The sequence below is a fragment of the Rhinatrema bivittatum genome, chromosome 11 (assembly GCF_901001135.1).
Source record: "Rhinatrema bivittatum chromosome 11, aRhiBiv1.1, whole genome shotgun sequence".
Classification (NCBI taxonomy): Eukaryota; Metazoa; Chordata; class Amphibia; order Gymnophiona; family Rhinatrematidae; genus Rhinatrema; species Rhinatrema bivittatum.
Window position 1 is genome coordinate 27,626,696 of NC_042625.1, and position 26,627 is coordinate 27,653,322.

General features: G+C 43.1%; 1 protein-coding gene and 1 long non-coding RNA gene across 3 annotated transcripts in view; one reads left to right on the plus strand and one right to left on the minus strand.

Annotated features, from left to right (window-relative positions):
• WSCD2 (WSC domain containing 2) overlaps positions 1-26,627 on the plus strand; it is a 386,410-nt gene that overhangs the window by 311,641 nt on the left and 48,142 nt on the right. For both annotated transcript variants that reach the window (XM_029571384.1, XM_029571385.1), the window contains exons 7-8: positions 16,936-17,100; positions 25,082-25,282. In XM_029571384.1, coding sequence (XP_029427244.1) covers positions 16,936-17,100; positions 25,082-25,282 — 366 coding nt within the window. The remainder of the gene's footprint in view (positions 1-16,935; positions 17,101-25,081; positions 25,283-26,627) is intronic.
• The window catches only part of LOC115073165, a 423,208-nt gene that overhangs the window by 266,263 nt on the left and 130,318 nt on the right, over positions 1-26,627 (minus strand). The window lies entirely within an intron of this gene.

Below are 26,627 nucleotides of genomic sequence, written 5' to 3' on the forward strand. Positions count from 1 at the left end.
ATACAGCACAACCATCTGGCCTTAACAATATGCTGGAATTAAACATCTTTTTATAATAATGTTAACATCAAAATGGCTGACCTAGCTTTCTGAATCACCATGGTGATATTAGACGTCTGCTGACGTCATCACGCCCACGTAAAAGAGCGGGCTATTTAAGTTTAGATACGAGTTTAAAGCGGTCTCTAGCCTGGCGTTCTGCGAAGTGAATACTGAAGGAGACTTGGTTCCCGACGAAATAGGTGGCTGCACCTGTCTGAAGCTAAGTATTCTTTATAAGACTATTTTATAACTATCCATTAAAAGGTATTTTATTATTTTTTGTCTTATAGTCCATAACAATTGTTGATGACTCCTGATGAAGCAGCGATACGGCTGCGAAACACGGCCGCTGTCAGGTCACTAATCTAAATTACAATTTCACAACATAAGCAATATAAGACCATGGTATAGAGGACTATAAGAGTGAACAGCAAAAATATAGTTGAAACCGCCGGATGGTGGAGCTTAAAAACAATACGCTGAACAACGGGTCGCAAGTGATAGATAAGACCGGACGGCTTGGTTGCACCGAGCACGTCGTCAAGAGGCTTGCTGATGCGATCCCGTTGTTCAATACATATATATAAAAAAAAAAAAAATGTTTTCTATAATACTTACAACGTAAGATACCAATCAGCAATCAGCACCAAAAATTGTTTTTTAGGGAAATTATACTAACTGTAATGAATTCACAATCAATTCCCCCTTTAGAAATGCTATTTATATCGATTCTATCAATTTTAGAAGTTTGCTAATTGCAAATCATTTCAGTGATGCAGTGTTTTTATTGGGAGATAGTCAAGCCTAATGTGCTGACTCAACTGGCTACCCATATAACTAAGACAGAGAAAATTTTTAAAGGAGTAGAGGAGGGGTTTCATATGTTTGAGTTTAAAACCCCAACCAGGGTGAACTCAATTCATGTCTGCATAATCATGAACCAGACCTCCTCCATCCCCTATTTTTTAAAATTTTGTGTGCAAACAAGCCTACACCCTTATGTGTTATTTTAAATCACTTCAAAAACTGAATTTATCATTCTTCAATATTTGATTTTTTCAAAAAAATGTCAACAACGGATAACTCCAGAAATTGCTTTAAAAGTCCCGACTTATCTGTTGGAAATCAGCAACCCGACGTAGCCACGTTTCTGGTCCGAGACCTTTCTTCAGGGGATGTTGTTATATTTCAAAAAGTAGTCGGTGTACAAAAATTATCCATGACATTGCAAATCTTTTCGGGGACGCCAAATGCGCTCCCTAGGGAGCTCCCTAGGGAGCGCATTTGGCGTCCCTAGGGAGCGCATTTGGCGTCCCCGAAAAGATTTGCAATGTCATGGATAATTTTTGTACACCGACTACTTTTTGAAATATAACAACATCCCCTGAAGAAAGGTCTCGGACCAGAAACGTGGCTACGTCGGGTTGCTGATTTCCAACAGATAAGTCGGGACTTTTAAAGCAATTTCTGGAGTTATCCGTTGTTGACATTTTTTTGAAAAAATCAAATATTGAAGAATGATAAATTCAGTTTTTGAAGTGATTTAAAATAACACATAAGGGTGTAGGCTTGTTTGCACACAAAATTTTAAAAAATAGGGGATGGAGGAGGTCTGGTCCATGATTATGCAGACATGAATTGAGTTCACCCTGGTTGGGGTTTTAAACTCAAACATATGAAACCCCTCCTCTACTCCTTTAAAAATTTTCTCTGTCTTAGTTATATGGGTAGCCAGTTGAGTCAGCACATTAGGCTTTTCTATAATACTTATGCATTGACTGAAGGTGAAAGCCTTAGTTTATGAATTTTTTCCTGGCGATACCTTTTGTATTTTTACGTGATTGAACCAACAGGTTCGCAAGATTGCTCTTTGTGGTTTCACACTCCTGGTTCATAGACCATTAGGCTACTCCTCCATTCTCAACAAGACCTTACGTATTAAACATTGAAAAACACCACACCACTCATGAGGCACACTTCATATTCTTATCAATATATTTTATATAAAGGGAGTCAGTATCAGAGATAATTGTGCTCTTGCCCGCAATGAATATATCAAAATATATTGATAAGAATATGAAGTGTGCCTCATGAATGGTGTGGTATTTTTCAATATATTATAATATATACATACACACATATATATATACACATATAGACAGTATATCCACAACATACTGTTCGATGCCACTCGTGGGGCCATCTGCAAGCAGCCTCTCACTTCACTGGCCCGACACTGCACTATTCCCCGACGCCTGTCCTGTGCTTTCTTTGCACCATGCAGTGCCATCAACACTGCTTCCTTTGCGGCAGGACCGCCACCATCAGCTCCTCGCAGCCTGGACGCTGCTGTTTTCTCTGTGCTGCTGGAAGCCGCTGCTTTCTCTGTGCTGCTGGAAGCCACTGCTAAGATCCTCTTCGCAGCCCAGGTGCCACCGATGCCAGCCTGCTGTGCCACCGATGCTTTCACCTTCGCAGCCCGAAGCCACCAATGCCGCTTGCACCTTCACGGCTCAGAGGCCGCCATAGTAGGTCCCTCGATATGACTGGGGATGCACTGACCTCTTACTTCACCCGACGCCCTAGGCGTGCGCACATGTTCCTCTTCTAGATTTAAAGGGCACGGCAGGAAAAGCCCCACGACCCTTACTGATTATGTCACCGCCTCGTCTTGTCTTCAGCTCTATAAAAGGTCGTCCATGATGTGTCTTCCTTCAAAGTTTTCCATGGTCTTCTCCCGTATTGATGGTCTTCATGGTCTTTGTTGGATGATCCTGTTCCATGTTCCTGGTTCCTCACTGGAGCTTCTTCATGTTGCTTGTTCCATGTTCCTGGTTTCTCGTCAGTTCCTCATCCAAGTCTTCTGAATCTTCACCTCGTCTGAATCTTCAATCAAGTTCCTGATGTTCTGGTCTTCGTTCCAAGGTCAGACTCCTGGATTCTCCCTCATCCTTCCTCCAGGCGTGCCGTAGGGCACTTCCTGGCACAGGACCTGTTTCCAAGTCCATCTTCACTGGATCAAGTCCTCAATCCTTGTTTTTAGAGTTCCAAGTTTCAAGTTCCAGGTTAAGTCTTGATTTCCTAGTCATGTTCCTAGTTCTGGGCTCTTGGAGCTTGTTCCTCATTCCAAGCCATGTTCCTCATTCTAAGTGATGTCTTGACTCCTATCCTTATCCAAGTATCAGTCCAGAGCCTGCCTGCTCCCCACGTGGTCCACGACCAACCTGTGGCAGGTTGTGTAGGGCACGCAGCGGGACAGCTTGGTCTGTGACCAGCCCATGGAGGGCTGTGTAGGGTGTGCCAAGGTGCAGTGCCCTGGGAAGCTGAACTCTTTCCTGAACCTGAGCTTTTCTCCAGCTTCCAAGTTTCCATCCAAAGTTCCTAGTCTCCAGAGTCTCCATTCCAAGTTCCATATCTCCAGAGTCTCTGTCCCAAGAGTCTTCCAAGTCTTCGTCCAAGTTCCATGTCATACTATGTCCTGTCCTCAGCCTTTGCTGTCCTTACGCACAAGCTGTTCTCAAGTGGCAGGTCCAAAAGGGCTATCAAGTGGCCGGAGAGCTACCCTAGAGACCAGCATTGTGTTGTTGGGTCTTACTTCATGTGTACAGGTTCAGCAGAGGCCTGAGTGAGCCTTGCTCCAAGTTCCAAGTTACATTCCAACTTCCAAGCCCAGCCTGTGCCTGGATACGCTCGCCTCCCTTGGTGTCTACTTTGTAGCCTCGCCTGAGGTTGTGCCGTGGTGCAACTTCACTCTCTCTTGAGCAAACGACCGCATCCCTGCCAGAGCAGTTTTTAACTAATAGGGAGCCCAGTCAGTTATCCAAGGAAGAAGTCAGTGTTCTATGCTTCAAGCACCAGCATATATTTGAGGCCAAGTCCCAAAAAATTTCCTAGTAGCTTAATTAATAAAGGGTAATGGGGCATTAATAGCACATAGTTCCTGACACTTGAATGCCAAATGCTTTTAATTAAATATATGGTGGATATGTGCAATAGTCTAACATGACGAGAGCATTTCCCACTAAGACCTCCAATTAGAGAGGAGCATGGAAACGCAGGTTTCAAGTGTATTGGGGTGGGCCCTTTTTATGACTAGAGAAAGCTTTTGATTATGTGTCCATCTGCTATGGTTAAAGCAGTAGGAGGGAGAAAGAGCGCGAGACTGACTATCTACAAGGCCCTCATAGTAGTTATTTAAATCTCTATAGGAGGACCGCCTAATAGGTCAAGGTGAGGTGTTAAGCGTGGTTTTGGGTTTAGGGATCAGTTTCACATGTAGAGTGAGATGTACGAACAGCACAGTACACCTTGGTGAAGATCTGACATCATTTGGAGTGAGGAAAGTCTAACAAAGATGAAATTTTGTACTATGTTCTCTCACCCTAGCTTGATGGACTTTGTTAGACTTTCCTCATCCAAATGATGTCAGATCTTCACCAAGGTGAACTGTGCTGTTCGTACGTCTCACTCTACATGCGAAACTGGCCCCTAAACCCAAAACCACCACGAACACGTCAGCTCGACCTATTAGGTGGCCCTCCTATAGAGATTTAAATAGGTGCACACAGTGAGGCCCTCCCCAGAGGCTCGCTTGCGCTCTCTCTCTCTCTCTTCCTCCTCCATCCCAGAAATGGCCAAAATGCAATTCCAAAAATTTATCCTGAATTGCATTATGGCCACTTCGGGCATATCGCACTGCTTAACGCCAGGGAAAAAGGTGTCGTTATTTCTGGCGTTAAGACCGTGCGATATGTCCTCTAATTTAATAATTCCCGCCCAAAACTCCTCCCTATCCCCGCCCCCCCCCCAAATTTGCATTCATGCCACCCGCTACAGCATTTTTCACATGCGTTATGGCGTTAACGCTATAACACGTTTTGAAGAATGATGCGGTCAGTTGGTACCATGCTAAGAGGTTAGCCATCTACTTTGAATAAATTTATTTATTTATTTATTTATTTCGGATTTTTATATACTGACGTTCTCAATACAGGTATCGAATCAGGTCGGAAATATAATACTAACTCTTAAAAACATGAACCCTCTTGCTGTCATTTTAAAAAAATACTATTTTATTATTTAAAAGGGAACAATTTCTAATTCCACAGAGCAGGAAATAACCTCTAGTAAACCTTTGTTGATCAGACACAGACCAGGATTACCACTGACTGGCTTGCAATGGTACATTCTGTATATTTTAATGGCATTTTTTCAGGATGGCCAATCAAGCAATGCTTGGCAAAGAAATGGGATTGTCAAGATTGTTAGAGGTGCAACCCTTCCCCCCATTTTGCACTGACTTTAAATTAGGTCCTGTAATGCCGGGTCGGATGCCCTCTTAATTGAATTGTTTTCTCCTAGTCTGTTGGATTATTTTGATTGAGACGGAGAAATGGAACAGCCTTCACATCATGGCCCACTGAATAAAAGATCGCCCTCTGCTCCTACACCCAACAGTCTACTTGGATTTTTTTTAAAGCAAGATTTTGTGTGGATTGATGGTCAGACCACTCACTTTCTCCATACTGTCAGAAGCTGGAAGTCATAGAGCAGACTGTGATGTGAAATAAACTACTTGATTTTTCTGTGTACACAGACAATACCAAACAATCAGTGTGCCTCATTCAGAGCATTGTTCAAAAAACTCTTAAGAACCTGCTCTTATTTAAATTCTAAACACAGCAGCATAAGAGCTGGTTTGGATTAGACAGTTAGGAATCAGTATGGGAAGGTTCTTTGTAAGGAATATATATACATATTTTTTTTAAACATTAAAAAAAAAAAAAGAGCAACTGAACATTCTAGGTAGAACCATTTTTTTGGAGAATTTGATTTTTTTTTCTTTTTATTTTAAAAGAAGTCAACACAACCCTTGCAGGAAATGAGGCAATACATCCGAAACAACATGGTATAGAATTTGTGCAGAATTCCCCCCCCTCCCCCCGCGCAGAATTGCCAAATTCTGCGCAGAAAATAGCAGAGGAGATCCCGGCATGCCGCAAATGGAGCACGCGAAGATGAAGGCCCGCGTGTGCCGCGGGACGCGCTCCGTTGCAGCAAAGATGAAGGCCCAAGCGAGCCATTCACGGTGAAGATGGAAGGCCCCCATGAGAGAGAATGGGTGTGAGAGAGAGCAGAAAGGTGTGAAAGAGAGCATGGGAGGTAAAAGAGTGGGGGGATGCTTGAGTGTGTGTGTTTCAGAGAGAGAGGGAGCCTATATGAGGGGAGGGGATGTGGAGGAGGGAAGGGTAGAGAGAGCAGGGGGTGTGAGAGAGAGCATGGGAGGTAAGGGGGGATGCTTGAGTGTGGGTTTCAGAGAGAGGGAGTCTATATGAGGAGATTGTGAAGGAGTGTGTATGTGTGTGAGAGATTGGGAGCTCGTGTGCATGAAAAAGGGATCGTGTGTATGTGAGGGTGCTAGTCTGTGTGAAGGGATTGTGTATGTGTGAGACAGAGCCTGTGGAAAGGGGTGCATGAGAGAGACATAGGTAGCCTATGTGAGGATGTAAGTGTGAGAGAGAAAGGGAGCTTGTGTGGGTGTCTATGCAAGAGAGAGGGCCCTGTATGAGGGAATATGTGTGTATGCACGAGAGAGAGTGAGGGAGCCTGTATGAGTGGATGTGTGTGTATGTGCACTAGAGAGAGGGAGCATGTGTGAGTGAGAGAGGGAGGGACAGAGGGAGCCTGTGTGAGGATGTAAGTGTGAGAGAGAAAGGGAGCTTGTGTGGGTGTCTATGCAAGAGAGAGGGCCCTGTATGAGGAGATGTGTGTGTGCGAGAGAGTGAGGGAGCCTGTATGAGGGTGTGTGTATGTGTACTAGAGAGAGGGAGGGACAGAGGGAGCCTGTGTGAGGATGTAAGTGTGAGAGAGAAAGGGAGCTTGTGTGGGTGTCTATGCAAGAGAGAGGGCCCTGTATGAGGAGATGTGTGTGTGCGAGAGAGTGAGGGAGCCTGTATGAGGGTGTGTGTATGTGTACTAGAGAGAGGGAACATGTGTGTGAGAGAGGGAGAAATAGAGGAAGCCTGTGTGAGGGCTGTACTCTGGGACTGGCAATAGAGTGGAAGGGGTTGAGCCTAGAGGTGGAGGGGAGAGATACTGGCAGGTGGAAGAGTTGGGGCCTGAGAGGGCAAAGTGGCTAGGGGAGTAGGGAGAGCAAGTGGAAGGGACACTCTTAAAAGTGAATTTCTAGGGAAATTCTGCATCTTTAAGTAATAATTTTTTTCTGTATTAATTTAAAATGTAATTACTTAAAGACTGTCATGTAAATTGTATTTTGACCAATATTAAGTTTGCAGAATTTTGCAGAATTTTCAGTTTTTGTGCACAGAATTCTCTCAGGAGTACAATGGTGCAGTTCGTAAGTCATAAGTAATAGGTACATGACATGACGAATCACCCAAAAAACAAAGATCTGAAAGATAGGCAGTATAGTTTAATAAAATTATTTATGGGCTTTATCCCTATAATCCCAATAACCTTTCCAGATCTTGTCATAAATCATCTCCTTATGTTTCAATGTATAGGTTAATTGTTCTATTAAAGCAATTTTGTGTTTCATCTATTCCATATTACCATAGTGGGAGCTTGTTTCCGTAACAGTGCTATGGTGAGTCTCCCAGCATGCAATAAATGATCCACTAGTATTCTCTTGGAAGTTGTTAATTGCCACTCTGCTGAGATCCCCAATAAGCATCGCTATGAAGTAAGAGCAATTTCTGCCTCCAAAATGAGAGATATCATGCCACATAAGCTGCTGCAAAATGCAGCCACCAAGGGGCACAGCCACCACGAGCAAGTATGAGCCCTCCAACCTGCATCCCCTCTAAGACATGCGAGAGGATCCAGAAGCGAAATTAATGTAATAGAGAGGCTGTCTGTACTATTTAATCATTAACTGTACCCTATGGCAACAGACTGATATTTTATGAGCCCGTTGCTGAATATGTTTCCAATCATTGTCACCCAGATTTAAATGAAGATCACGGTTCCATTTATTAATACAAGAAAGGGAGGGATCAGTAGTAGTACACAGTCTGTCCACCCTTCTAACATTCTGTGAGTCATTAGGTTCCAAAAGTAAACATGAGAGATCTAAATATCTTGCTAAGTAAGATTCCAATGTGTTCTGTGGGGTATCCTTGCCCCTGTGCAGCCACACCATGGCCCCAAACAGGCCCGCTGCCGAATAATATCCCTGCAAGTTAGAAAGACTCATCCCTTCCTTCTCCTTGGGTCTCCACAAGATCTTAAGTTTGATATGAGGACGTTTGCCATGCCAGATAAATTTAATCAGAAGTCTGTTAATATTAGAGAAAAAAAACTGTTGGAATTTACTGAAAAAGATATATTAAGCGTGGGAGTATGTTCATTTTAAGAACATTGATCTGTCCAGACCAAGGCAGCAAATGATCATCCCAGGCTTGAAGATCCCTCGGAATCTTGCTGATCACAGGTGCAGTGTTATGTCTATATAAGGCCGTGAGCTTCCAAGGCACTCGGATCCCCAAGTAATTAATACTATCCTTAGTCGTTGTAAAGGGTGCAAAACACTATTGGAATATCCTGTGTACTTGCCACCCCTATGGGAAATATCTCAGATTTATGAAAGTTTACTTTAGATCCTGACATTCATTATATTCCCTCGAGTTCCAAGACCCAGTGACCAGAATGTTTGGAGTTCAGTAAAAATATGAGAACATTGTTGTAACGTTTGGCCAGTCATAGGAGGGCTCTGGGACTGGCTGCACTAATCCCTATCAGCCGCCAAAGGCCCTTCTTCACAGATGCACACCACCCACCAGCCCCAGTCCCACCATTGCCCCATTCTCTGCTCCACGCCACCTCCTAGGGCGCGTGCACGTGCACCTGCAGCACTCTTAAGGGCTCCATGGCGGGAAATGGCCTTCAGCACAGCCTGGTCAGGACTTTCCTCTTACTTAAGCTGGCCAGCCCATTGGATCCCTGCCTCAGCAACGGGTCTCCAGCCATTCCACTGTGTGTTGCCAACATCCTTGCCTCATCCTGTCCAGCCCAGCCCAGCCTTGCTTTGTCTCATACAGGCTGCCCTGCCTCCTTAGTCCCTCTTGCCTTGCTCCTGACTTGGACTGACTTCTGGATCTGAACCATGCCTGGACTTTGACTATTCTTACTTGCCACCAACCCTTGCCTTGACAAGGTGAGAAATGTGTGTATATTCTATACAGGAACGTCGGTATATAAAAAAGTTAAATAAATAAATGCTCCAGTTTAGTCATCAGTTCTCTGTAATACATTAACTGACCTTCTTTCAGTCCATAAATATTGCTGAGCTCAAACTTCAGCTCATAAATAGCGCACTCCAGGGCAATGAATCTGCCCTCAGGATCAGACAATGATTTTATTACTGTCAATGGGAGAGCCATTTATCTATCTATTTATTTATTTATTTATCGGGTTTTATATGCCGTCATACGGTTTCGCCATCACAACCGTTTACAAGTTTCGATCAGTGTAAGACATTTTAAAGAGGTAGAACAAAGATCATAATCTACTCTTGGAGTTATATGAAGATGAATAAACCTGGCCCATCCAGTCATGGTGTAATTTTAGGTGTTCAGCCTGGGACATATGTGTCCCATACGGTTCAGTAAAGACCATGGGCCAGATCTTAAAAAATACGCACGGGCGTAGATTTGTTCGAGCAACCTGGCGCAAACAAATCTACGCCCGATTTTATAACATGCGTACTCAGCCCTAGGGGAGCCCCAATGGCTTTCCCCGTTCCCTCCGAGGCTGCTCCGAAATTGGAGGGAACTTTCCTTCCGCTCCCCCCCCTTCCCCTATCTAATCCCCCCCACCTTTGTTGCATTAGTTACGCCTGCCTCAGGCAGGCGTAACTTGCACGCACTGGCAACTGGCTGGCGTGCCATGCCCCAGCACAGGCCGCTGTGCAGGAGACCGCGGCCCCGCCCCTGGACTGCCCTTTTTCGAAGCCCCGGGACATACGCGCATCCCGGGGCTTGTGCTGCCGCCGAGCCTATGCAAAATAGGCTCGGCGCGCGCAGGGGCAGATTTTATCAGGTTACACGCGTAGTCTTTGAAAATCTGCCCCCATATGTAACTCGATTCTGCAATGCTGTGACAGCCTCATTTTAAACCAGAAAATCCCAATCCTGCCTGATCAACAACCATTAGTCTTATCCACAGAAACTTCAGTGGTCTTAAGACAAGGGGAGATCTGTCTTCTCTCATCTGTTAATGGTCCCCCCAACTGTTCCTTACCCGATACCTTCCCAAATGAGCCCACAGCTTATCTGGGTGTAGGATTCCCCTGAAACCCAGCATCACTGCCATTTATAACAATAATACCCCCCACCCCCCCCCCCCCCCCCCCCCCCCCCCCACACACACACATACACAACTTTGCCTTCCCTATTACAAACAACCCCCTGCCCTTCCCCATAGGCAATACCGTTATCCTCCTCCCCTTTCCTCCCTGAATACAATGTCCAATCCCCTGTGCACTGCATCTTTCCTCCTCGGGGATGCTTGATATCTGAACTGTCCACTATCACAGCATAAAGGCGATCAACACTGCGCATTGCTCTGCAAGTTCTTGAGGCTTCCCGCAGCGTTATCTCCTCCCTCCCATGTGCCGGGCAGGTCCCGTCATAGCATTTCCCGCCACCTCGATGAAAGACATCGCAAGTGCCAAGGTCCAATATCAGTGCAAACGTACCAAGGAAAATAAAGAGTACATGTGCCCACCATGCATTCAACCTACCCTTTCCCTTCTCCCCCTAGCTACCCCTGTTCATACTTTAATATTCCTGTCCCTCCTCCTGCTCCCTCCCGATAACTGTAATTACGCCCCTGCACCCACTCTGTTTGTTCCACCCCAAAACTACATTAAGCAATAAAGAAAGGATATGCATGATGTGATTAATCACCCTCCAGAGCAAGTTGGGCAACGTTTCTATCTATCGGCCAAGTTGCTGAACAAACCACTCAGACACCTTCACTTCTCTAAAGACAGACGCTTCTCCATTGTGTAGTACCCACAGCTGAGCAGGATATAGCAATGCATACAAGATCCCCTGCTGTCGGAGCGCCTTTTTCACTGCCATAAAGCTTTGCCTCTTCCTTTGAACTTCGATAGAGAAGTCTTGAAAAAAGGAAACACTGTGTCCCTGTTACAGGATCTCCTTCATCTTCCTGCTGGCATCAAGAATCCTGGTCTTATCCCCATAATGGTGTACCTTCATGATCAAGGCCATGGGGTACCCATAATTCACCGGTGCCAGCCAGCGCAAGCGCTGTGTGTGCCCTATCTATTTTTAACCTGCCCTGCTTTCCATCCAAATGCAGGGCCCCCGGGATCCAATAAACCAAAAAATGGCAGGATCAGAGCCCTCTATCTTCTCCAGCAGGCCAATAATTCTTAAATTATTTCTGTGTCCTGTGTTCTCAATGTCATCCAGATCTAGATGCTGGCGAGTGGAGGTAAGAGAGAGCTCCATTTCCTCCATGCGGTCATCCATATTATCTAAACACACATTTGTTTGCCCAATATTAGAAAACAGCTGACCTACATAATCAACTACCGATTCTAATTTAGAATTGAGGCTAGAGTGAATTTTATGGGCGTATTCTTGCCTTACTGATTCTCTCTAACTATCTAGCAGCTTACTCTATGTGGTAATCTAGGTGAACGTGGAAATAAAAACACGTTTGCAGCCAGTTCTGGAACAGTGAAAAAAAAAATTCCTCTCCAAACCTAAAAACAATTTTCAGCTGTTGGCTGTGGGACTTGCATTATCATCCCAGTCTTGCTGCGTTCTCTTGCACTCAAGAACCCTTAGTAACGCCGCCAAGGTCAAACCTGCTAAAGACAAGTAAAAAGCCAAATGAAAAGAGCAATTGACATGAAAGCAAGGGGAAAAAGACTTCTGGATGGGAAAGCCTGTCTTCCCTTCCATCCAGCATGACAACCGAAGTGACCAACGGCAGTCGAAATTGGAAAGGCCCAGCAGAGGGAAGAACCATTAGCAAACCTAACAAACATGACTAGGAAAAGAGATCAAATATGGCATGACTTAAGAGGTCTTGGCTTACAAAGTGACTTTTAACAATGTGTATCTTAAAATGGATGGTTTAAGCAGTTTTTTAAAATCTTTTCAATGAAAAATAAAGGATCTTCTTGTTACTAAAGTTGAAACGGGTGCAGCTTTTTTCTGTATGCCGTAGGGTAAACAGCCTGGTTTTCTTGTTCTTTGTTTTGACAGTTTTCCTCCTTTGAGATTTTCCTTTGTAAAAACAAGAAATAGAACAAGTAATCAAAGAAGTGACCAGTATCCTGGCGGGATACAATCAGAGTTTGCAGCTTGGCCTCACTTCTCACTGGAACTGCTGGGTTAATTACGAGGGCCTCGGTAATGATGCTCCTCTAAAGGGCTCTCCAGGCATGCTTTAGTGCACACTATGGAGAACAAGACCTCTCACACAGGCAAGAAAACAAAAGAAAATGCAGAAAACTAAAGCCAAGATCAACAGGAAAAGCTACTGACAATGAAGCATTCTAACCGGACATGGAATATTGAAAGAACAACATTTTCTGTGTTGATGTGGGAGAGACAGGAAGGGTGATGGCTATTGTAGGGACAGTCCCTGCCGGCTAAACACTCAGCTACTAAGGTACGTTCTTGGAGGAATTTTATCTTCTAGTTCTCCATCAACAAAAGGATCCCATATTGCCTGGCCAATTTTTCATAATTTAATCCCAATATTTATAAACCTCTTTTCCAAACAAATGCTTGAGGTAGAGTACAATAAAAACCTAGAACATACTGCAAATATTACAAAGCAGGAACAACACATGAAACAAAGGTATCACAAACTGAAAGATTCATAAGAAAACTTCCAAAAAATTAAAACAACATGAATAAAAGGAAAAAAGCTAAGAGTTTAAACAGGAATTAAATTACAAAGGACTGCTTTAAAAGGCTGGTCTTAACTAACTGGTCTAAACAGCAAATGTTCTGACTCGAAACTCTTCTCCCTAGGGACTATATGCTGTAATATGCTGGTAGGGACAGTTGCGATAGGTAAAATAGAGTAAAAAGATTTCTCAAAATACATGTGGTAAACTTTAACTTGGATTTCATATGCCTTACTTTAAATTGAGTAGTAATTTTCTGAAAAGGTCTACTGCCTCTAGAAGTACACTTGGAGGGTTTTATAAATTAAACTTTCATTCAAAGATTGTAATTGATAAGCAGATTTGCTTGTCTTTAAAATATTGTGTGGCTCGATGAAAAGATGACAAAAATCACTGTCAAAATAAGAACGTCTGTCGCAGCTGCTGGTGGAGTTACGGTTCTGATAAATGGGCAGGTTCAGCAGCCTGCAGTGGTCTCACCACAAGCAAACTATTCCATAAAGCTCACAAATACTGTGGGCAGTGCAAAGCTTTTAAGGACCTTTCTCTCTCCCCCCTCCCCCCCCCCTCAAGCAGGAGGCTCATCAGAAAAATATAATGCAGCCTGAAATAGCACAGGTTGCATCCACTTCAGAAGCTGAAAGAACACAAGGTGGGAGCACAGAATTAATTAGCACAACGGGGAGGATGCTGAAAAGTCGCGGTAGTAAGGACCACCAAAAAGAGAAATCATTCTTGAAACAAGTTGCATACAAAAGTTCAATATCATTCATGTGTTTGATGTCAGTGTGCAAGAAAAACTGCATGCCCTTATTAGTGCAGGTGGAAGGGTATCCAGCCTCCCTTGGCGGTGATGATGTCACTCTTTCATCGCACACAATGAATGGCCTCAGCTCCTTAAAGAAATACATACTCAAAAATGGAGAACGCCCTCCAGCTCAGTGCCTCACCCATGCCACTTCTTACCTCACCTGTCCTTTCAATACTACAGCCCTTACCGGCGTACTCTACTGCCCCACACACTTCCAGTGCCCTAGGCCACCTCCTACTCCACCTAATGCTTCCACCAGCCCTGGCTCTCACAACACAGCATGTGGTAATGTGTTATAAACCTTACTACCATAACTGTTCTTTTTTTTCTCAGTAGTTGAATTCATTTGGACTTGTTCTGCATTTTTCAACTTGACTTGATGATATGAACCTCTTCCAACTTTTTCTAGTCACTCTAAGCACTTTTGGACTGCTCTTGGCCAACGGAAGCTCTTCTAGTTCTTTATTACCAATTTGAACCAATTTTCATTGGTTGTCAGCCAATCCAAACTCTATCAATCATGTCCAACCAATGTGAAGATTCAAATGTGACCATCCAGTCTGAAATCTATGTTGCCATGATCAGCTAATCTATGCACTTTCTCACTGCGACCCGCCAAACTGAAATTTTTTTTACACTGATGAATGGGTTTCAGCATGGCTATGAAAAATAGATACATACTGTGTGTGAGTACACTACCAACTCTGAGTATAGACTTTAGTGTTGAATTCTGTCCTGAAATTGCATTGTAATATATCATGATAGAATATGAAGTATCAGGAGGACCCTTGATATAATTTCACTGTATAGAAGAATATTGGATTGCCAGGTTAGTCCACCTGAATGTGTAGAAATAAGGGCTAGCAAACAAGTTAAAAGTGATAATATTTTTTTTATTGGACTAACTCGCTACATCTATGAGACGTTTTGAAGCGCTATGCTCCCCTCGTCAGGTCAGAGAATAAAAACAATGCAGTTACGTTGGCTTTACATAGAACAGTCACCAAGGCATAAAGCTGTCTGCCCATGACCTTTCAGGAGACAAATGAAAACTAAAAGATTTCCACCCTGCAGATTGTGACTCTTCAGAATTTCACAAAAATCTTAATTTAAAAAACAAGTGCACAGGACTTCTTGGAATGTGAGACACTAGCTAGAATTGTCTGGAAAGAGCTAGGGCTGTATATTAAATGTCCCCTAGTCTTTCTATTACCCGAGAGAGTAAATAACCGATTCACATCTACCCTTTCTAGACCTCTCATGATTTTAAACACCTCTATCATATCCCCCCTCAGTCGTCTCTTCTCCAAGCTGAAAAGTCCTAACCTCTTTAGTCTTTCCTCATAGGGGAGCTGTTCCATTCCCCTTATCATTTTGGTAGCCCTTCTCTGTACCTTCTTCATCACAATTATATCTTTTTTGAGATGCGGCAACCAGAATTGTACACAGTATTCAAGGTGCTGTCTCACCATGGAGCGATGCAGAGGCATTATGACATTTTCCATTTTATTCACTATTCCCTTTCTAATAATTCCCAACATTCTGTTTGCTTTTTGACTGCCGCAGCACACTGAACCGACGATTTCAATGTGTTATCCACTATGACGCCTAGATCTCATTCTTGGGTGGTAGCACCTGATATGGAACCTAACATTGTGTAACGATAGCATGGGTTATTTTTCCCTATATGCATCACCTTGCACTTATCCACATTAAATTTCATCTGCCATTTGGATGCCCAATTTTCCAGTCTCACAAAGTCTTCCTGCAATTTATCACAATCTGCTTGTGATTTAACTACTCTGAAAAATTTTGTATCATCTGCAAATTTGATTATCTCACTCGTCGTATTTCTTTCCAGATCATTTATAAATATATTGAAAACTAAGGATCCCAATACAGATCCCTGAGCCACTCCATTGCCCACTCCCTTCCACTGAGAAAATTGTCCATTTAATCCTACTCTGTTTCCTGTCTTTTAGCCAGTTTGTAATCAATGAAAGGACATCACCACCTATCCCATGACTTTTTACTTTTCCTAGAAGCCTCTCATGAGGAACTTTGTCAAACGCCTTCTGAAAATCCAAGTACACTAGATCTACCGGTTCACCTCTAGCCACATGTTTATTAACTCCTTCAAAAAAGTGAAGCAGATTTGTGAGGCAAGACTTGCCTTGGGTGAAGCCATGCTGACTTTGTTCCATTAAACCATGTCTTTCTATATGTTCTATGATTTAGATGTTTAGAACACTTTCCACTATTTTTCCTGGCACTGAAGTCAGACTAACCGGTCTGTAGTTTCCCGGATCGCCCCTGGAGCCCTTTTTAAATATTGGGGTTACATTAGCTATCCTCCAGTCTTCAGGTACAATGGATGATTTTAATGATAGGTTACAAATTTTTACTAATAGGTCTGAAATTTCATTTTTTAGTTCCTTCAGAACTCTTGGAGTGTATACATCTGGTCCAGGTGATTTACTACTCTTCAGTTTGTCAATCAGGTCTACCACATCTTCTAGGTTCACCATGATTTGATTCAGTCCATCTGAATCATTACCCATGAAAACCTTCTCCGGTACAGGTACCTCCCCAGCTTCTGGAAGAGGAAGCAAAACGTAGGTGTAAGCTTCTGCAGAAGATTGCAGCGGGTTAGTTTCCTCATAGGTGTTCAGTTTAGGGATGGAGCTCTACTATGCTTGTTGTACAAGAGTTTCAGTGTCACATTCGTTTTTTCTGTGAATGTTTTCCCTTTCTTAAACTGAGCAAGAAAATTGATTTATGGCTTTTTACCCTACCCCTAACCTTTGTTTTTATTTTGCTCCACCGTACCCAGGATGCACACATAGCGCCCAACTCATTCTTCATTGAGCTCTATAATTAAACTCATTTATTCCTGGGATAAGTAGCTTGGAATCTATCCATCCCTTGGGATCCTGCCAGGTACTTGAGACCTGGCTTGGCCACCGTTGGAAACGGGTTACTGGGCTTGTTGGATGTTTGGTCTGACCCTATAAAGCAAGTCTTACCTTCTTACATAACTCTTTTTTACCTTTATTATTTGTAATAGTATTTTTCTTGTATCAATCTGTTTTGATCTACTACATTAAGAGATGTGAAAACATTTTTTTTATTTTTTAAATTTACCTTCCCTTTGTTCTCTTTCCAGATAACCGGTGTATGGACAGAAGGTTCTTGCCAACTCGTTCGAAGCAGATTGTTGGGCTGGCAAGTTTTCCTGGGGCCGGAAATACCTGGGCTCGCCATCTCATTGAATTGGCTACCGGTTTCTACACTGGAAGCTATTACTTTGACGGGTCTCTCTACAATAAAGGTGTGGGTCTATTCAGAAATCTATTTGTTGTCTTATTCAGCTCCTGAAAGATAGCTGTACACACCGCTCCTTTCAGTATGATAACTCACCTCCCTGTCTAATTATCAATTAACAGCGATTTCGAATTTTTTCCTGTGACTGGAACCCTACAGCATTCTCAGAATTCCTCAACTGTAAAAAAAAAAAAAAAAAAAAAGCCAATGTATGTGTACCAACATTATCTGAAAAAAAACAAATGGGCCTTTTAATGTTAACACCACTTTTAAAATCCACTCCTAAGAGAATTTTTTAAAAATGGGATAAGCACAGAAGATTCCTAGTTGCCAGAAAGGAAGGGAAAGCCAGATGTGCACTGGGGTCTACGGCAGGCACCAGGAATGAAATTGGGCTGATTAGATGTGCCTTATCTGCCGCCATTTTTTATGTTTTGAATAGTGCCTGTGTCTGAAGAAGAGACCTATGTGGTCATGAAAGTTCATGCATATCTTCTTTGGACAATTATTTTATTGTTTTGATAAAACAAAACAAAACACAATACCATGCAAGAAAATCCACTTTCCTTCAGGACCATTTCAGTTTACTAGAAATCTGTTACTGCAAATGTGAAACTTAATCATGCCTGCATTTTACATTCAATGACTCTGATAGAAAGGCCCTGACCGAATCTGTCTGGTTTAACACCAGTCCCTGCACATCTTCCTTAACACTTCTCTCTCTCTCAACAATCTCTGCAGTTCCCATTTTCCAAACAATACATCCATCATAGTGATGTGGTTCACCACAACAATAGTGCCAGCTGCAGAGGGCAGTTCTAGCTGCTGACAAAGTCACTGTTAAGCGCCTCAATAACATTAGAAAAGTTAATAATTATGCAGTGACCTTTCAAGTTCAGAATGGTGGTCACCACTGGCTTAAGAGCAGCAGTGCAGTGTGCTAGTGAGCTATTCTGATCATCTGAATGACAACTGTAGGATATAGACGGATCATTATTACTCTCATATTCTTTCCAATGTCTTCTGCTTTTTTTCTTAACATTCATGAGATGTCCAACATGACATATATAAAAAGCACATTTTAAAATGGAAAGAACTGCATCAAAGCATTTAGTATATGATAGGGCAAATGTTATTCTATCATATTTGGTTCACTGGAATGCAAGATTGCCTGCCTCACTTCATATGCAATGTTACATCGAGTTAGTTGGCAAGAGCTCTTGCAAGGGTTCTGTGAGATGGCATGCGGTAAGATGAAGACTTATAATGAAGGATTAAAGTAAATTATTGCTGAAAAAGTGAAGCCACAAGATATATATCTCTTTTCAGTGATCCAAAGGATGTGGTGTGAGAAAGAGCTCTTATGATAATACCATAATATGCAATTATTTGGGCCAGGCACGAGCGTCTCGTATTTTAAAATAGCCCAAGTATGCGCATATATCTGCGTGTATGCAGGCAACCCAAGCATGGGGAAAAGGGGAGAAGTTCGGGCATTTCGAGGGCGTTCCAGGGCAAGCCCAACATCTGCATGTGTAAATCCGCATTTTCAATCTGACAGCTACAGTGTGCAGCGAGCTGTTAGCCGTGCATGTTTACTTCTGATCCTGATGAAGTGTAAGTCTGCAGAAATCTCTTTTTTGGACTAAAACGACTGGGTGAGGGTTACGGGTAACCTGGGGGGATTGCAGGCTGAAGAACCAGAGGGGTCTGGATGACCTCGAGAGAGGCTGGAGAAACTGGTGGACTAATTGGTAAAACTGGGAATGTCCTTCATGTGAGCATGTTTTAAGATCTGCTTTCCTGCGGCCGTTAAAGGAAGATTCGTGAAGTACGTTTTCTCGAGTAACTGCTTAAAATTAGCACACATGTGCTTAGTAGGCGTATTTTAAATCATGAGCGCACAGTTGCATGCACTATTTAAAATCCCTGTGTATGGGCGCCCGCATGTTCGTTTTAAAGTTAGAGTCCCTCCGTTTATGCCTCTGCCCTCTTCTTCGCATTCTGTGAAAAAATGATTGCTGATGTTACTTCTGGAACTTTATAACATAACCTTTTGTTCTTAAGATAGGGGTGTGCCTACCAATTACTTTCATTTCGGGAGAAGACAGGATTTTTTTTTGTATTGTTATTATTATTATTTTTGTTTTCCGTTTTTCAGTGCACAGTTTGCAAATTTTCAAACTGGACGCTCAAAATGGAAAATGAAAAGAAAATAAAACTGATTTTTTAATCAGTATTTGGTTTTTTTAACTTTAGCTTTGAAACAACACAAAATGAAACAGCCCGATATGTTGCATTTGTCATGCCATTTCAAAACAAATACACATCCTTATCTTGAACTTCCTGTGTTTTTAACTTAGATATCTGAATGTCTCTATCATATCCCCTTCTCTCCTTTCCTCCAGAGTGTACGTTAGATCCTTAAGTCATCTGATAGGGGTTTAGGTGCAGACACTACCACTGTGATAACTCTTTTCAGGAGCACCTCTACTCTCTCTTTATCCTTTTGGAGATACGCACACCACTTAAGGTGGCTGGCCTTTCTGCACTGTGGCAATGTCTTCTTCTAGTTAGGCCTCTTGCTATCCACCCTAGCATCCTTCCAGCTCTGGCCACTGCATTGCTGCACTGTTTTGTTACCTTGAGATCATCAGATACGATCACCTCTCACTCCGTATCGTGTCCTAATCCCAGGAATTACTGCACTCCCAAATGCCTAATTCTGTACTTTTTTTTTGCACTGAAACTTATGTGACCCTCTTCAAGTTTTCTTAGATCATTTCTCATTCTGTCTACGCCATCAGGGGGTCCCCATCTCTGTTGAAGATTTTAGGGGCCTGTGCAGTAAAATTTACTTTTTTTTTTTATGGTGCATGCTGAAAGCTCACTTAACTTGGAATATGTTAAATTTTATGCGCCCTCTAAAGGAAGTCTCTTTAGCAAGCCTGATCCAGGGGAAGGGGAGTTGCCATTCCTTGTCGGGGTATGAAATCTCCCACTACTATTGGACCCTTTCACACTGGGCCACAGGTAGCCCAGGGGATTTTGAGGTATTAACTTTTAGCCCTTACCTATTTTTCATGCCCCCACTAAAGGCTCATTCAGCTACACTGCAGCCTAATCTACATACGGGTACACACCCGTAACTTTCTAAGCAGGGCACGGGTGCACTTTGGTGCACGCCCAGAAATGCGGCCATTTTATAACTTGCACACATTTATGTGCGCACATGATAAAATAGTCAGGCCGCATGCACCTGTGCACCCAATTATAAGTGGGCACGCGCCTAGGCATGCAAATCCTTATTCTAGCACATAAATCAAGGTATTTTATAAAACGGGCACGCATCCACACCATTGCTGGTTTCACCACTTTGCCCACCAGTTCGCCCAGATAATAGCAGCTAGGTACTCCAAATCACCCTGCACTCTCCCCAGTTACCCCAGACCCTTTAAACCCAGCAGAAATAGATTGATTTATTTTCACAACTTACACCTCCTCCATAGCAGAAGGAAAGTTATGTGGCAGTGGCCCTGGGCACGTGCCAGGGCACTAAGTATTTCTGCGCACATCTCTTGGTCACACCCTGAAATGCCCACGCCCCACCCAGATCATGCCCACACCTTGCCCCCTTTTGAAATCAAGTGAGATGTTCTTGCAACGGGAGATCCACGCGCATCTGGGTGGCTTTTAAAATGTGGTGGGCATGAGTGAGCCCGATTTAAGCGTGCATCTCCTAATTTTGGTGCACACCAGGCCTTTAAAATTCACCTTTAAACTTGGCACATACCCACAAGGGTTTGTGGGGAATTGGTTAGCATGAATACTAGACTTAGGGGAAAGTTTTAAAAAGTACGTGCGGGCTTCCATGGTGTGCAGTTCCCAGCGTGCACTCATGGACGCACCGATTTTGTAACACGCGCGCATCGCCGCGTGCATGTTGTAAAATCCAATACTTGCGCACGCGTGTGCCCGATTTTATATCAGCGCGTGAACGTGCGCATGGGTGCCCACTCACGCGCGCAAGGGGGGATTTTATTTAAAAGCATGCGGCAATGCAATCGGGCCTTCCCCAGTTCCCTAACCTCCTAACTATCCTTCCTCCCTTTTCCCCTCTCCGCCCCAACCCCTAACCCCCCCCCCACCCCCCCATATCCTTTTTTTTTTTATTTCAGAACTTACCTGCTCTCACAAGTAAGTTCCGCGCACTGGCCGGCTGCCGACACGCGCTCCACCGAGACAGCGCCTAATGGCGCTTTCCCAGCCGGCCCCTGCCTCATCCCTGCCCCACCCAGTCTCTGCCCCTTGTCCACCTCTTCAGAAACCCAGCTCTTCCGCACATACTGGGAGATGCACGCGTGGCCTGGCCGCTCTGAAAATGCGCTCGGCATGCACGCGGCCCGGCCAAATGCATATCTCCCGGTATTAGTGCGCGCCAGGTTTTAAAAATTCGGCCGTTAGAGCATAGCATGCTAAAATAATAGTGTGTTAACTGCATGGTAAGTTTTAGAGCATAGGCTCCTAAGTGTCATCTTCAAAAGACAAACTTTACCTATTAATGTTGCTCATGAAAATATCGAACAGAACCGGACCCAGGACAAAATCCCTGAGCACGCCACTAATCATCTTTTTTTCTTCAGCGTGAACTCTATTTGTCAGTACCCTCTGTTGTCTATCACTCAACCCATTTCTAAACCAGCCCACCACCTTGGGTCCCACACTCAGACTGCTCATTTTATTTATGAACTTGCTATGCAGGGCACTTTGCTGAATTCTAATTATACTAAATCTAATCTACATTCCCTGATCTAATTCTCTGGTCACATAAGAAATGCTATGCTTTGTCAGACCAAGGTCCATTAAGCCCAACATCCTGTTTCTGACAATGGCCAGTCCAGGTCACAAGTACCTGACAGATTCCAAAAAGTAGTCATCCAATCAAAAGAATGTCTTTGATTTTTTGACACAACGTTCCTTCTGTTTAAATCTTGCAACTTTGGCTCATGCAACAAAACTGGATTCAAGATACTTCACTATCCTTTCCTTCAGTAAAGTCTCCGTTAATTTTCCAAGCACTGAGGTTAGACGAGCTTGCTTGTAGTTTCCAACCTCCTCCTGGTTACCACTTTTAAGAAGAGAGACATCCGTCTTTTCCCAGTCTTCTGGAAACCCCTCTATCTCCAGGAATCTACAGGCCAGGTCCTTTGGTGGAGCTGCCAGAATCCTGTGACCTACCTGAATATCCTAGGATGCTTTCTATCTGGTCACGTAGCTTTGTCCACATTCTGTTTTGCTATCTCTCAAAAGCAAATCACTGATGCATTAAGATAGTCCAACAAAAAGGTCTCACCTAAAAGTTGTTAGTTGACCCTTATTTCTAGCTAGACTCAAACTCTCTCATCAGTAAATGATGTGAAATCTATCCCACTACCATATGTATCCCCAAAGTACTACCAGTACTTTTCCAATCCCTTCCAAAATATATTACACCAGTATATTTTCCTTTTTAACTTTTTTTTAAAAAGATGATTGTTTTTTCAACAAGTAATGTCAGTTTGTAAAATACAAGTGCATGTTTCTGAGCCAAAGTTGCTATAGCTCCCGTGGTGTACTGTAGCTTTGTAGATGATATTAAACTGTCAGTTCCTGAGGACATATGTTAAAACCCATTCAGTGCTCGCTGTACTGCGCAGTATGCCTAGTCCTTGGGCCAAAAGATTCTGTAAGTATCTATCTTCCCTTTCTGGGTGACATCTGGAGAAATTATTTACGGAGTAAATATTTTACCAAGAAATAACTCTTTTCAAGGGATCCTGGGGGGACAGCAGCAGCAAAGGCTGGATAATGTAAGAGCAGACAAAGGTGACTCTACCAGAATTATAAACAATTTATTGGCTGAAAAGCTATGCTCAGATCCCCCTAAATATTACCATTAAGTCCGACTATAGTTCAGACTAATTACTGTAGAACACTGGAGGAAGACGATGGTTTGATGAGCTTGTTAAAGGGAAAGCTTCATCCATTTGAAAGGCACCTCAGCATTGTTCGTGTGCCATGGCAGTGAGGGATGACCTGGAAGCAAAGTCAAACTAAGCCTGAGAAGATGAGTTGACGGTGCGTTAGTATGGTATGGTTTCTTGTCACAGTAAAGTATCTACGCAAGGTATCTTCTACCATTGCACTCATGCGTTCCACAGTCAAATAAACTCAATTCGTTATTACTGAAATTCAGCACAGTGTGCAATATTAAATGCTAAACCTCAGCCTGTAGTGAAGGAGGAGAGAATTTTAAAGATGGCTGTTTCCCTTTAGCTGAGGCTGAAAAGAGGCAGCAGAAGAAAAGTGCCAGGCCAATGACTTGAGAAAGTGGCTAAGTCCCGGCCGAAAATACATTTGTTACTGTGTATACCCTGGAAAGGTAGTTTTTATTTTCGTGCATGTGATGGAGAATGCACTCTTCCTCTGCTAATTGAAAGCAATCAAAACTTCCTGTTGGCCATTCTTCTCTGCTCCATTTTGGTCTACAGGAGCTGCACCTTTACTAATGTAAGAGTTTCATTCTTGCAGCAGACTAGAATTGTGGCACCACTAGTAGCAAGTTTTGCTGTTTTAATATGAATCTTGTTATTGATGCTGTACTTCCCAATAGTGGTGTGCAAAGGAAAAATTTTGATTTTGGTTTACTACTTTTCTGGTTTAGCTTTAGCATTTTATTTTCTTCCTGAAAGTTTGTGTGTGGCTGGAAGTATTATGAGGTTTTTGGATTTTCACTTTTGGTTCTGCTTATGAAGCTTTCCTCTCCAAGCACTGTGATATTTTTTTTTTATTGTCAAGGAGGAAAAGAAACACTATTTACTTTTTATTTTTCTTTTTTTAAACAAGCTAATATTGCACAAAACTGGGAAAGTTATTTTTATATCCTGATAGGTTATTCTGCCTTTCACAGTGACCCAGAGTTGCAGCCCGAGCAGAAATACTGTAGACTCCCTTCAGCCAGCTCCCTCCCCTGCCCACCTACATAGTCTGTGAACATTGGATCCAAACTAGGGGAAGGACATTGCAAGTAAATATATTTTATCAATTTAAGAAGTCTAATTTATTATCCTTGCAGCACAATATAGTTACATGGTAGCTAATCAAAAAGCAGTTTGGATATTTAATAGGACCAGTCAGATGAGCAGAAACCCCAGGAAAGGCAAAAAATATGGTTTGACATTTAGCGAGCAGAATAAAATGTTTCAGGTCATTAACTCATGTTTTACCTCAGCAGAAATCTGAAGGTTAAATAAATTGCTCTAATAAGTGAACATAATCAACAACTTAGCGAGTATGGGAGGACAGGAGGCTAGGAAGGTTAATGGCATTCTACTGCATATCATGCCTGTAGTCCTGCACTGCTAACTGATTCTCCATCTGCTGTGTAAAACCTAGAGGAAAACAGATCTCTAGCTTCCTCTTCATTCCCTCCATCTCCTTATCTTCCTTTTCCTGGTCATGCTAAGAAAAGGGGGAAAGATCTGGACAGAGGGCAGGCAAAATACAATCAGATGCTTATTTTCATAAAAACCCAATTCCTTTAGCTATAAAGTCTACTCTCATCCCTCTCATCATCACGCCTTCCTCACCACCCTTTTGCAAACATACCTGCTTTGAAAATACCACCACACCACCTTTGTAAGACAACCTTTGATTTACTGTATATTTGGGCGATGTCATCTCTCGCTCGTTTTGCATTGACGTGATGAAGGAAGCGTAGCTCCCAAAGCCTACTGTCAACTTAGTCCAACAACAAGGTCTCATCTGCAACTTGTTGTTGACTTTTGCGGCTGAGTATCCAAGCAGACTAACGTGGCAACCACACAACATTACTGAAGCCCAAGAAAGGTTAGGCAGAACAATACCATGGCCTAACTTTTCTGTTTCAGTCGATTTGTCATCATGCCGAATGTGACGTTACAAATAACAGAGTATTTATTTATTTTTAGGGTTTAAAGGTGAAAGAGATCACTGGAGGAGTGGCAGGACGATTTGCATAAAAACCCATGAGAGTGGCATGAAAGAAATCGAGACCTTTGACGCCGCTGTCCTATTGGTTCGCAACCCTTATAAAGCACTGATGGCAGAGTTCAATCGAAAATATGGCGGACACATTGGATTTGCTTCTCAAGCTCACTGGAAGGGGAAAGGTACTTTTTTTTTGTTTTTACTTGTAGGGTTACAACACATTTCAAATCCACATTTTTACAAAGTTTGCATGCAGTAAGTTGTAGAATTGCTAGGATGGCATTTCAAGCTGAACTATCACGCTGTTATAGCAAATTTGCAAAGCTGAAAAGGGCACAATTCATAGTTCATTTGTACATATTTAATTTCATGCGCTCCAGCAAGCAGTAGGTCTTTTCTGCCACTCTGTGTCTGTGAGAAAAAATGCTTAGTAAATGAGGACCAGTGTCAACAATCAATGCCTACTGGAGTTTTCTGGTGTCTGTCTTTATTATTATATTGACAAATGATGTTTAAACCATATTGAAGAGACAGGGATAATCTGTCTACATAGATTCTTAGCAATAATAATCCATTTGCATTTATCAACAGGTTAATGTAAATGCAAAAATGCAGTCTTCTGAGATAAGGTTGAAGGAACTTAATCCAACATACATCCCTGCAATTACAAGGGGCAGATTTCAAAGAGACTTCCACAGATAGCCATGGGAACAAATCTCTTTGAAAACTGATCACCCCTTATGCATGGAAAAGGGGTGATACCGAGGGATGGGTTAGGGTGAGCTGGGTGCAGTTACCTGCAAAGTACGTGGGGTTAAGAATCCCTGCGGCATCCGCCACCGTGGGGTTTTCAAAGGGCAAAAATCAGCTTGTAAAGTACCAGTGGGGCCTGCAAGCTCCCCATGGGAATTTGAAAATCACCCTCCCCAGGCAGGACTGTCAGAAGGGGCAAACCCAACGGGCGACAGCCCAAGGCACGAAGCTCAGGGGGGAAGGGAGAGGCAGGGTGCTAGTGCTGACTGCTGCTGCTGCTATAGTGGCAGTTAAAGGTTCATGCTGTCGTGCAGCCGCGACATTAAAGGGGAGTCCCAGACGACTGTGTCAGAATTTTGGGGGGGGGGGTGGACAGCCCTACTACAACTGGACAGAAGCTGGGAGAGGGGGCACACCCCTTCCTTGTAGCAGGCAGGAAATTAGGAGGGGGACATTCGCCCGAGGCACTGGTTAGGCCAGTGACGGGCCCGACTCTAGGAATAAAAACAAATAAACAAATACAAGTATATTTGACACCTATAATAGCTTCAATTCTATGGAAAGGCAGGCTTCAAAGTCCAGCAACAGTCCCGAAAATGATGGCAAGATCCCAACTGTAAGTTAGTTGATATTCTTTTACAAGTAGCTAATAACATTGACTCATCGAGCGGTGGTCATGCAAGCAGGCAGGAATAGTGCCAACAGCAGCAGGCTTTATCTTCAAATTGTGGCTTGAACTAAAGGCGAAGAAATTGTCTAGTACACTTTGCTACT